The sequence below is a fragment of the Drosophila elegans genome, unplaced genomic scaffold (assembly GCF_018152505.1).
Source record: "Drosophila elegans isolate 14027-0461.03 unplaced genomic scaffold, ASM1815250v1 contig_208, whole genome shotgun sequence".
Taxonomy (NCBI): domain Eukaryota; kingdom Metazoa; phylum Arthropoda; class Insecta; order Diptera; family Drosophilidae; genus Drosophila; species Drosophila elegans.
The window spans coordinates 10,147,618-10,160,467 of record NW_024545578.1 but is presented as its reverse complement, the minus strand read 5'-3'; the positions used below and the strand labels follow the sequence as shown (position 1 = coordinate 10,160,467).

The following is a 12,850-nucleotide window of genomic DNA, read 5'->3' as shown; positions in this document are numbered from 1 at the left end:
AATATCGCTAATGTGATTTATTACTTTTGTAATTTATTGAATTACGAATACATATGTTACGAAAACATTATAAGAATTTGAATGGTTAAAAATTACATGACATCATTTCACTTATTTCCTTTCAGCACCTGTAGAACTTCTTGGTCCATTCATTACTACTTCTGCCTTAAGACTTGTTAATTGGCTTCTTTTGACACTCCGGTTTTCGTAATTAGTGGACAATTTAAGTGCGTGATAAGCCGCAAAGATTATTCCGCAGGATGCGTGGCCAACGACAGGTGGAAAGCAACTGTTTGCATATCCAGATGTGCTGCCTAGTTTGGCCAAAAGGCAATTCGGCAGGTGAGTGCGCAGGCGTTGAAGTGGAACTGCATGTGGGAGCCAATTTCGGCCATACTTGTGGCTTTGGGGCTAACCGATGTGCCTCACATTGATGTAATGCAAATAAAGATGTAAGCTTTTCTTACTCACTTCTCACATTTTTGAAGCCAGAAGCCTGCTAAGCATCACATTCCATCGAACTGATCTAGGTGCTTTATTGCGTTGAAAAATTAGAAGATGTTTTTGACGCCATCATTTAAGTTTTGACACCAACAAAAATGGCTCTTTGGAAACATTTACAATAGAGTTAAGTACTTTTTACTCAAGCTTTAAGATTAGTCGTGCAAAAAATGTTATAGTTAGAGTTTGTGGGTCAGCTTATGTGGTCGGTTTGTTTTTCTTTGTTTCTTTTTCCGACTTTAAGCTATCATTCTCTACAAACTAACACCTTAACATCACATTGAGAAATCGGCACTAAAGGTTAGAGAGTAACTTAACCATTAACAGTTTGAAAAAACTATTTAAATACCTATTTAACAGTTACCTTTTTAAAAGTTATATTTAATATTTAATCAATACTTGAAATTTAAAATCTCTACTACAATTTATGAAATTCTATTGATCTCCGATGACCTTATCGTAGAACCATTTGAATAAAAGTCTATATTTGACAAATCTCTTAAAATGATTTTCAGTTTGCTTTAAATATTCTTTGATCAAACAAGAAAATAAAAATAAATAAATAAAATAAAAATGACTTCAATAATACAACCGGAAGCGTTCATTCCGCAGGCTCAGGGCGTTGAGGCAGCTATACCAATATGGCTTAAATTAGACTGGAGCCCGGAAATTGAGCAGGGGATCTACAAGGACTGGGGAACTTATTACTGCCGCCGGCGGAGGGAGAATCTTGGCATGTACTACTTCGACAAGGCCCTCAAACTAGGACCTACAGATTTTACGACCCTGTACCGTCGTAGTCAGAGCAAGAGGAAAAATGCCCTGGCCGAAAGTGCCCTCCAGGACAGTTTGGATGCAAAGCGTAAGTTGAATGCTATAGTCGACCAAACTTAATTGGTTATTTCGTAATATCTTTTACAGAAATATTAAAATTACTGCATCGCGATGACGCACCGATTAACTTGGAAGTCTGCGATGCACTCTATGAAATGAATCAGTTGGAAAATTCCAAAGCCGAGCTTCACAATAACACCCGTCTGTTCACTGGTAACAAAATCAAAATGTTTGACCAACGTCTTATTGTGGTAAGTTTTGTCTTAAGTTCATTACCCAAAAATATCTTCCTGATCTCCGAAGTTTTTCTAGGTGGACGAAAATATTGAAGATTCTTGTGGCCCATCGATGACACACTTTGTCCATGAAAATGAAAAACTTATAGTGCACTTAAAAGAATTACTTAACAAGTATAAAGAAGATACCAGACCACTTTGGAAAATACTGAAGGAACAAGAAAAATGCGACGTTCTGAGCATTCCGGAAATCGAAGTTTGTACTAATAACGATTTTTAATTTTCAACTGTTTATCAATTTGTAATCATTGCTAGAATGAAATGCTTTCTCCCCTCGAAATTGCGAGAAGAAATCGTGCATTTGATGTCTTTAATCAAATGTTCATAGACAGGTCATGGCACGATGTCATATTTCTGAAGCATGTCCGAAAGTAAAACTTTTTTTTAAATTCATTTTGGTCATTTTTATACAATCACTAATTTTAGGAATCCGAACTTGCTTTTGGATCAGTGCAAAAAAAGCAATGAGTTTTTAAAAACGCTAACTTTCAAGAAATATGACGAGATCAAAATTTTTTTGGTGAGTGCATCCATTGAGTAATTATGTAAAACTAATTATTTTTTTTATAGAAAATGCTGGAAGCCCGTAGCCCAATGTACAATATCCGCCATCAGAAGTTCACAAACAAGAAATTAATGGACGATTTTCGGGAAGCTTCTCTAAATCGAGTTCAGTACCAAACTAGTCGTAACATGAAGACTGCCCTGCGAAGTATTCGATATCTTCGACAAACTAAAAACTTAACAGTAAGTTATTTTTAAATGTATTACTTATACATAGAAATTCATTTGGAATTTGGATATTAAAGTTAAGTTTATTATTATTTTCAGAAACTGTCGAGTTATGTGGAGGAAGTAATGGGCGACTATGTGGTAAAAAAGACCAACAGGATTATGCCTTGGAAGTTCGAATTTTTGAACGAGATGTACAATACATTGGCGTTGGCCTATGTCGATCAGTACACTGTTCCGAAATACTTTCGGTATGCAGAAAAGAACGCTCTTCTCCGCTTACTTCGCTTTCCCATGGATAAATCAATGGAGGCACAAAACTTCGTATTTGGGGATCGCACTACGCATCAGGAGGGCATAGATTCCGTAAATCCGGCCTTGTCGAAATCTCGGTAATGTGTATTGATTATTTATCCAAATAACTCGTAATTTATTGGTGCTCCTTCAATTTGCAGTCGCTTAATCAGCCGATTTGAAAATCGAATATTTTTCGCCAAATACCCTATCGAAAAATGCTATTTATTTCATCAAATTGCAAGCACACATCTGCAGTCACATCGATTTGACGAATGCTGTTTTAATGCCCGGAAGTCTATTGAAGGTTTGCTATGATACTCACATATTTTTTAAGTTACTGATCATTGGCATCATTTCAGAGGCCCGAAACTGCAACAGCAATATTTGGCAGTTTCTCAGCAATCTACTCATAATTAAGTCCAATGCCGCCCTTCACAAAGTCGAAAGGACCAGAGAAGCCCTGGCTAAGGCACTTCAAATTGCCGACAAACTGAAAAACAAGGATATCGAGAATTATATAAGTGTCTGTATAAGCTGCAACGAGGAGGAATTTATTGTCAAAAAGCAAAGTGTGATGGCGAATTCGAGCCGCCGGGAGAGTACTAAGTCAGCGAGAAGTTCCGCGTCCTTTCATCCAAGCGAATAGCCTTTTGTAATATTTTTATAACACCTAAAAATATTTAATAATAAATTCTCAGTGCAATTAGTAGAATGAAAGATAAAATAATTCTCCGCGTTAAAACATTTGACTACTGAATTAATTGATTTACAAATAATTGTAAATATTTGAACACTTTGTTTCAGCCACAGTTTATTTACCTTTTAGCATAATTTCCGGCCATTGTGAACACATCGCATTATATTTTCCTGTGATGCAACTAATAGCGGTTGTGTTCACGATAGTCTGATGACGCAACAAAGCAAAAGAGTCCCCCTAATATGTTATCGATATTTGTCTGTGCCAAAAGTTATCGACAACACTTCGACGTCCAAATAAAATAACATCTAGAAAGCGCGGAATTGTGTTTGAAACAACACTCTTTATTTAAACCAAAAAAAAAGATAAAAATCCATGCTTAGTTATGAAGAGACATAGTGCCCTGAGTTCCAAGCAATTGACGGGGCGAATAAAGTCCGTTTACTGCAAGGATTTCGTGTAAGTCCATGTCCATGCGAGGCGTAGTTCGGCCATTCCTTGAGCCATGTATTTCCAATTGCAATTGCAGTTCCTACAGTGAGATAACATTTCATCCGAAGCACTATCTGAATGTGTTGACCGGGCCGAATGGCAGTGGCAAGTCCACCATTGTCTCGGCCATTATTCTTGGCCTGGGCGGGGAGCCGCATCTGCTGGACCGATCCGCCAGCGTTGCCGACTACATACAGAGCAACAAGACATCGGCGACCATAGTTGTGGCGGTTTACGGGCGGGAAGCCAACACCACGGAGACCTTCCGGCGCATCATCAACGCGAACGGAACGTCCGCCTTCGCCGTGAACAACAAGGAGACCTCCAGGAAGAACTTCCTGGCTGCCGTATCCTCCTACAATATACAAGTCAGTAATCTGTGTCAGTTCCTCCCGCAGGATCGGGTTCAGGTAAGAAATATACTATCCCCTCATATCGACTTACAAATTACTAATTTCTTTTAAACAATTTCAGGACTTCTCCAAGATGAATCCCCAAGAGCTCCTGCTCAATACAATGTCCTCCGTGTGCGACGAAGAGCTTACCAAGAGTTTCAATAATTTAAAGCAGATGCGGGCACAACAAGCGAATACCAATGCTAATCGAGATAAGGATAAGAATGATCTTGCTAAAAAACAAAAACGATTAGAACAGTACGTAATATTTGGGGTATTTTTAATTAGCTTCTATCGAGATGTCTTTAAAATGATTGAATTCTTTTATCTAACACAATATTTTTAATCACTTATATTTTAATTATTATTTATAAGATACGTACTTACATTTTAATTACAAAGCTTACAAATGACTGTGTCCCAATACAAAGAACGCGAGGAAGTTAAGCAAAAACTGCAAGTCCTTAGTGCAAAAAAATTGTGGATTGAAACACAGGCTGGAGAAGAAAAGGCCGCCGAACTAAAATCCAAAGTTAAAAAGGCCAAAACTCAAAGCGAAAAATTGAAGGAGCAACACAACAAACTTGTTCAGGCTCAAGAACAAATACAGAGAAGAAAGGTGTCTTACAGAGAAGCCTGTTTGGAAAAGGTATTGGATCACTACCTATGCTATACATATTTAAGTTTACTTTATAACACGAATATTTGTTTATTTTTTTCCGCAGACGCGTTCTTTAGATAAAGGTGTGGCAGAAAGAAATGCTATAGAAGGTCAGCTGGATTCTCTAAAGCAAGGAATTCGCGAAAATAAATATCAATTGGAGGTTAGTTTGTCTTTTCTCAATATCTAAAAACTATAATTCAATCTTAGTTTATTCTGTTGAACAGCAAAATATTCAAAAATCACTTACAAACGCCACTGAAGCGGAGAAAGTAAAACAATTGGTTGACAGCAAAACGGAAGAATTAGAGGATTTCAATAGAAATAGGCCTCAGATTGTCGCAGAACTGGAAAAGGTTAAACAAGCATGTGCCGCGGCAAAAGAAAAAGCCATGGAACAGTATAACAGACGAAAACAACTTGAACAACAACTTAATGAAGAAAAGATTCCAGAAATTACAGCCTATAAGCATAAAATAGATCGACTGCAAAACGTGAAAATGCAAAAAATTGAAGTAAGTTTTAAAATAACAAGTAAGTCTTAAAAATCATATATTATTTTGGATGTTTTTCAGGAAATTGGGCAGAGAAATCCCAATTTGGTTAAAGCTATGAATTGGTTGGCGCAGAACAAGCAGCGTTTTAAGTTAAACATTTACGACCCAATGTTACTTGAAGTAAGTTTTAAAAACTAAGCTAACGCTTAAAAACCATATTTAAAATTATTTTTCGTCTTTAGCTTAATGTGGAAAATTATGAAGACGCCAAATATCTAGAAAACGTTGTATCGCAGCGTGATTTATACGCATTTGCGTGTGAGGATAAGGAGGATATGTCGGAATTGATCAACGAGTTGTGTGTGAAGCAAAAATTGGGAGTCAATATTATATATTGCGAACCAGTTGAAAGGGTCATGTACAGTCCAAGTATTTCGAGAAATGATCTACGGTATGCTTTTAGTCAAATTAAATCAAATTCTGATAAGTTAAGTAACTGATAGTTTATTTACAGCCCCTTGGGTTTTCGTGCCTATCTTGTGGATCTTGTTACCGGGCCAATACCAATAATAAACAAGCTGTGTGCTTCCTACTCAATTCATAATATTCCAATTGGTACAGATGCAGTAGGGAATTATACTTCATCCATTCCAAAAAATATTCGAGTTTATTTTGGCGGTACGTATGTTCACCTAGCTTATATAATTAAAATAAATAGTATCTTAATAATATACAATATAATTTCATGATTTAATCTGCCAAGAAAAACTTATGGAACTTGAATTAACGTTCGTTTATCCGTTTCAGGAAACAAGAGATTCGTCGTGACGGCATCACGCTATCGTTCTGAAACCATTCTTACGGAGAGCACTATCCATGGAAAAAAGCAACTTATTACAGTGGATGCCCAACAATTAGAACAAATGAAAAAGCATTATACCGAAGCTGTGAAAGATAGCAACAAAATTAAAAACGCCATCACCATGACAGACAACGAGTTCGAGCGTTTGCAGACTGTTACAAGGGATGAACAAGATAAAAAGCGAAAACTTGACCAAAAACTAGCTCATTTTAATAATCTTAAAAACGAAGTTGAAACACTCGGGAGAAAGTTGCAAATTCTGCAGAAAGACGATAGTAAGCGTACACAATCACACTAAATTATTATCAACCATTAAGACCTGTATTTTCAGCACTGGACGCTCTTAAAAATAATTTCTATAATAGTGTGCAAAAAGACTTGAAGAAAATACTTGTTACCGAGGCAAAATTGTGCAATTGCTTGAAAACCGTAGAGCTACTCATGGTTGAAAAGAAATTGGCCCAGACAAAGGCATCCGTTTATATGGTGCAACATGAGAGTCAAAGTGAAGCAATCAAGGAAAGCGAGCTTCTGAGCACTACAGCAGCCGTAAGCATTTCATTTATGATTTATTAAACGTATTTTCAAGTTTTTTTTTACTCCTAGAGAGACTTTGAACAATTAATGAACGTCCTGGAAGAGCAAATGAACGATATCAACAAACGGAAGAGTGATATCCAACGGCTGTGCAACGGCGAAATTCCAAACAGTTCCAAATTTCCCTTTAAAAAGGAATTTAAAGATTTGGAAAACATGCAATTGCCGGAGTTACGTGAAGCAATTCATGACTTACAGGCACGATTGGAGTGCATGAAAAGTGTCAACACAGAGGTAATAAATTATTATGACACCTGCTAAAACTAAATTTGTTGTGCTTCGTTATTAATCTTTTATTAATATTCAGGCAATTGACAGCTATCAACAATTGCAAAATGAAGTCAAACTGATGGAAGAAAGCATTCAACAGTCTGTTAACCAAGCAAAAACCATTGAATCGGAAATGTCTAATTTATACGACATATGGGAGCCGAAATTAAACACCTTGGTAGAAACAATTAGTACCAAGTTCAGCGAGTTTATGGCGTCAATTGATTATGTTGGAGAAGTTGTTTTATCCAAAACAGATAAAGTGAGTAGTTAAGTCGCAGCTATTTCTGTTGACAATTGTATTTAACGCACTATAAATGGTTCCCTGTTTTTAGTTCGACTTTGATTCGTACGGCATTCAAATAATGGTCCAGTTTAGGAGGGGTGCCCACTTACAGCCATTGGATAAGTTCATTCAATCCGGTGGCGAACGCGCTGTATCGATTGCAATTTACTCATTGTCATTGCAACATGTCACTCATGTACCATTCAGGTAATGTTGATATAGAGTTACGACATGCAGATTGATTTAATATAAGGTCCTTGTTTTTAGGTGCGTTGATGAGATAAATCAGGGCATGGATGCTAAAAATGAGCGACACATATTCGACTTACTCCTCAAAGAAGCTACTAAGCACGGCTCTGCTCAGTATTTGTTTGTAACACCTAAGGTATAAAAAGACTTTTTTAATTTTATTCCTCAGTTAACATTATATATTTTTAGTTGCTTCGAGACCTGAACTACAACGAACACTTATGCGTTTCAATTGTGCACAACTCAAAATCAGTTTGTGAAGGCATGAAATTCCCAATGATTTGAAAAAATTGGGCTTTTCCAAAGACTTCTAATATGAATTTGTTGTCGTTTCATCTATTAATGTATTAATGCCATGTTAAAATAAAAGATCTTTTGTTAATTTAAATTCTAAATCACTCTGATACAATTACTTTAATAGCCGATTGACCATACATGATGGAAATTATTTTAAAACTGTGCTGACTCAATCCAAACAAAGCCTGTGAGCTAGTAACTTTAAACACTTGAAAACAAGTAATTGAGCAATGATGCCTGACGATTTATTTTCTTAGGTTTCGATTGATTTCAACTGGCCTCGATTTAAAACCTTACAAAAGCGCCTCTATCTAGTTTCACTTTTTATGTGACATTAACACTTTGATAACAATATATGGAAAGCTCTGAAGGATTTTAGTTCAATTTATTTTTAATTTGATTTTAATAAATTTGCCACCTTAGTGATTGAGTATAGCTTTAAACATTTGTTAAAATATAACTTAAATATTAATTTTATATGGGCAATCTTCTTTAGAGGGTTAAATTTGTTAAAATAAATTGTGTCAACATATTTATGAACTCTCCATTACATAACTTGATGCATGCCAAACCCGATATTGCCGATCTCTCACCAGTTAACTATAAAAGATTAGGTTCACTTGAAATATTTGCCAGTTATTTAGCAGCTTTAAATAAAGTCGGTTTCTTGTTAGAAATACGTGTGCCCCCATTATGGTTGGGATTTTTTAGATCAGCAGTTATTGCTATTTCGCCATATTTATAAATCTTCTACTGGCCTACTAAGTCCCAACATAATGAGAGTAAAAACCACAGGTTACGATAATAAAGTGCACCTGGTGAACTTTACAAAACAAAAAATATGTGAGCTTAAAAAAAGTTATATTTTAACCTTTAAATTGATCTCTTAAACTTATAAAAGCAGAATGTGGCTTAAAAAAATCAAATAATAATAGGCTAAACCAAAAAAATAATCTCAAAAGTTTTAATTATTGGCATAGAAAATAATTAATAACTAAATAAATTGAAAATGAAATTTGAATTTTTAAGGATTAGGTGGTTCGGCAAGCGAAATTAGAATACCCCAAACGTTGTGCAGTATTTTTAGTATATTTTGTAAAATCCCATTGGTATATTTACTCTACGCGGTCACACTAGGTACAACGTCCCTCATACGATTGACAAATTAAAGTTAAAATTGGCAATTTACTGAGGAAAAATGAATTTGAAGGCGGAATTTTTGCTCTGTTTCGTGCTGGGCGCAGTGGCTGGCAGCTGGGTAAGTGCCTAAGTTCTGACTATAAACACATCACTAAATATATTCTTTAGGGCTTCCTCGAGCATGACAGTTGGGTTACAGTGGAGCTCCAACATTCGCTGGTTGCCAACTCTGACATATTTTCTTTCCGCGGAAATGTGACAATTCCCAGCCTGAACTCCGGATTGGCCAATGTGGAGCAACCAACTTTAAGTAACTCCGATCTGGACTTGCTAAAGGTAATTACGGTTTGGATGCCGGCGCACGGAAACAGCCGGTGTCGGAAGGTCCGGTCTTTTTTTCCCCACCCACTCTCAAATCATAACTAACCGTAGATTAAGATAACCTTCTTTAAGTTTAGGAACAATAATTGTCATATGATTTTGCAGAGATATTAACTAGGTCTTAAAGTTAGTGCCTTCTAACCGTACTAAACAACGCGACTGCCCTAACTGATAACTAATTTATTTAGACATTTAAATTCTTACCGAAAACATATTACAAAAAAGTGTTAATTACATTTCTAGCGAACATATTGTTTTCTAAAATGTGGGTCTTGTTTAGGCAAAGCTATATATATCATTAATTTAAAAACTTGAATGCCACTTGCTATACCTACCTATCAAACCTTAATCCCTTTTTGAAATACTTGTTTTTTTGAAGAAACTGGCCCTAAACAATGAGTTTTACCGCTTAAGGGCTACGGTGGTCTACTCAAACGGCGCCAAGTCGCAGTTCATTACCTCCAACAAAGCCTGTCGTCTGCTGCAAGCGCAACTAAATGACGTGCTGTGGGTGTCGCTCGATCCCTCCGGATTCGTTACCGGCATTACCGTCGCTCAGGACACGGTTCCCGCCGCCGTTGAGTGCACCCAGGAGGATGTTGATAAGCTGGTTGAATCCCAATTCAGCACCGACGTCCTGATCCGCCACGCGGAACTGGCTCCCGTGCCGGATACCGCTGGCTTCATTCAGAAGGTGGAGCGCGAGCGGGAGGCCAGGGAGCGTGGCGAAGTTCGCGATAACCGTGGTTTCTTTGCCAAATACGTAAGTGCAAATGGACCCCCAACCCAAAAAAATGCATATATTAACTTCTCATTAATTTATTTTTCAGTGGATGTACATCGTTCCGGTGGTCCTGTTGGTGTTCATTTCGGGGGCCACCAACCAAGACGGTGCCAAATAAGTTTTCCTGTATTAATTTGGTGCACACTTTTGTTTGTTAGCATTTCTTAATCACAATTCCTAGGAAATTCTGGATTTACTAAGTCAAGTCATAGCAATTAAAAATGTATGTAAATTAAATAAATTGATTAAACATATTAAAACAAAAAACCAATTTAAATTAATATGACTTCGGGTAGAAATGTTTCAGGGCTTTGCCATTTTAAAAAACTTCATCAAATTAGTTAACAATACCTTTTTATCGGTCTTGGTATTTTCCTTTGATAAAAAAAGAACGGAATGGAATATTCAGAAAATAATGTTCAAAGTTTTAAACAATGAATTTCCGATCCCATTTAGTTTTAATTATTCAAGACAAAATATATATGTTTTTGGGGCAGTGGCCATCATCTATTCAAATGAAATATGCAAATAATATTTACTTAGCAGCAATTAAAAATAGCAAATGAAGTCCATTTAGACGTATTAATCCAACTGAAAGTGTAAACCGCAATTAAATGCTTTTTATACCGCAAGTGACGGGGCATCCGTTGAGAATCGTGAATTACACGGTCGCTTAACCACGGACCACCCCGAAATTGACTTGAGTGCGATGCGTGCCAAGTGGTTGCAACACAAATTTGTAATTACAATTCCTGGCGCCTTCGCAGGCAAGGGCTGCTAGTGGACCCCCCCAACATTTGCTAAAAAACAATTTTCACGATGTTGGCCATCCAGTGCGGTGAGGGTTACGTGACAATTTGCCGATACCCAAATTTCTCCATCGGCCAGGAACGCCTCCGTTGGCGTAAAAAACCGAATCGCCCGCGGGCCTGCTTTTTTCTACCCACAAGGCGAGCCGACATGTGGTAACCCATAATTTACGCCTAGGGATGTTATGATTTTGATTATATCAAAGACTTAAAGAATAGTTTTATTGTTATTTACCATAATGAGACACAAGTTCACACTCTCGGCAATCAAAACGTTCCGGTATTGGTCATTTTAAGAGAGCTAGCACCAATTCTTTCGAGGTTTTAAGTTCCGTCCATTAGAGCACCTATATACGCCATATAGAGCAGGTGTAATTGAATTGTTGATCACATCCACTCTCGCCTTAAAAAACGAATGGTTCTTTTTCAAGATAAAAAAATATTTTGAGAGAAAACATTTTTATGTTGTCATTTAGAATTTTAACAATAAAATTATAAATTATCATTTACAAACATAATTTTTATTTTTATGACTTATATAAAAAAAATTCCAACGTAATGTGACCGTTTTCTTTCTTTTTTTTACTCATTTGAAAACATTCAATCTTGTTAATATATTTCTATAAATGCAAATTTCAATCCGATAGCAAAAAGTTAAAAGGTTCCTCACACTTAAAAGGTCGTCATCAAGATAATCCCAAATATTGTGACAGTAATATTGACATCGACTGAATTGTAAATTGTATTCTTTTTTGTGCATCTTAATCCGTCACCCCTTTTCGTTTAAATTTAAATTACCTATTTGCCAAACAAGGCGCACTGAAGGATAACAAAACACTTTTAAATTCGAGCCCACAAATTGTCAGATCAAAAAGCAGAATCGGGAAAGAGCCATCTGTCAAAATTCTCGTCATCAAGCCATGCAATCTGTCAGTCTTCACGTTCACGTTCACATTCACATTTCTCTTGGTTGGGTAACATTAACAATGTTGAAATAAAAAATCGTCCACATGGGCGATACACATAATTATATACGTCCTAATAAGTGCTATGTGCATATCCCGGTGCACTTGTCAAGTGTTGGCATACCAACTCGACCAAGTTGTTCATTAAAATATACGTTTTTCGATGTTTAAATTAGCCACCCCCACGGCGCAGAGAGGGTTGCGGATTGGCCTGCCACTTACAATTACTTAAATTGTTCATGCTAATGTGTTGTTACCTTTGGCCCACATTTAAACGCAAAACGACCACACCACACAGGGGTGTTGTCACTCGGAGCGGTTAATAGCTCTATTACACCCCCAATTAGTTCGAACAGATACGTACTATGCACACTATGTATGAATTATTCAGATAGTTTGGGGTGTGTTGACGCTTTTAAAGGATTTGAAGCTTCGAAATGTTTCAAATGTTGTCTGGTGCTTATATCCATTTAAAGCATCTTTTTGTTTCCATATTACTTAAAGTATTAGTGCACTACCATGGTAGTACATAAAAAGAACTAAACCTTATCCGGATTAGAAAATTTCGCTCATTGTTTACCTTTAAATTTTCCTAACACATATAAGATTTAAAAATTAACTAGTTTTGATTACATTGATGTTAAGTGAAAATTGTAGGCAAGCTCCTAATATTTTGAAATAAAAATTAATTTGCAGAGCAACGAAATTAATAAATTAAATTACAAAAAAAGGTGTTCAATGTTTGGAGAATTTAATAGCACCCGTTACACTTCCAAATTTAAAATTAAACCATGATGCTTTCCAATTG

The 12,850-nt window shown here is 36.4% G+C and overlaps 3 protein-coding genes across 3 annotated transcripts; all 3 read left to right on the top strand.

Moving 5' to 3' along the window:
• The first annotated feature begins 999 nt into the window (after positions 1-999).
• Positions 1,000-3,355, top strand: LOC108146642. The gene is made up of 9 exons (XM_017272687.2): positions 1,000-1,363; positions 1,423-1,586; positions 1,648-1,827; positions 1,887-2,002; positions 2,058-2,151; positions 2,202-2,378; positions 2,463-2,755; positions 2,819-2,964; positions 3,020-3,355. Exons 1-9 carry the CDS (start codon positions 1,075-1,077, stop codon positions 3,304-3,306), a joined length of 1,746 nt encoding a protein of 581 aa, XP_017128176.1. The 5' UTR covers positions 1,000-1,074; the 3' UTR covers positions 3,307-3,355.
• Positions 3,356-3,654: 299 nt separating this feature from the next.
• On the top strand, positions 3,655-8,091 carry LOC108146609 (structural maintenance of chromosomes protein 5). The gene is made up of 16 exons (XM_017272656.2): positions 3,655-3,816; positions 3,887-4,259; positions 4,324-4,502; positions 4,647-4,893; positions 4,970-5,068; positions 5,133-5,420; positions 5,481-5,582; positions 5,645-5,853; positions 5,917-6,080; positions 6,210-6,539; positions 6,596-6,813; positions 6,871-7,095; positions 7,169-7,393; positions 7,467-7,624; positions 7,685-7,802; positions 7,856-8,091. Exons 1-16 carry the CDS (start codon positions 3,743-3,745, stop codon positions 7,949-7,951), a joined length of 3,105 nt encoding a protein of 1,034 aa, XP_017128145.1. The 5' UTR covers positions 3,655-3,742; the 3' UTR covers positions 7,952-8,091.
• A 697-nt stretch (positions 8,092-8,788) lies between these two features.
• LOC108146605 (ER membrane protein complex subunit 10) lies at positions 8,789-10,535 on the top strand. Its single transcript, XM_017272653.2, has 5 exons — positions 8,789-8,806; positions 9,101-9,221; positions 9,272-9,439; positions 9,864-10,247; positions 10,315-10,535. The coding sequence occupies exons 2-5, from the start codon at positions 9,162-9,164 to the stop codon at positions 10,384-10,386; spliced, it is 684 nt and encodes a 227-aa protein (XP_017128142.1). The 5' UTR covers positions 8,789-8,806; positions 9,101-9,161; the 3' UTR covers positions 10,387-10,535.
• The last annotated feature ends 2,315 nt before the right edge of the window (positions 10,536-12,850 follow it).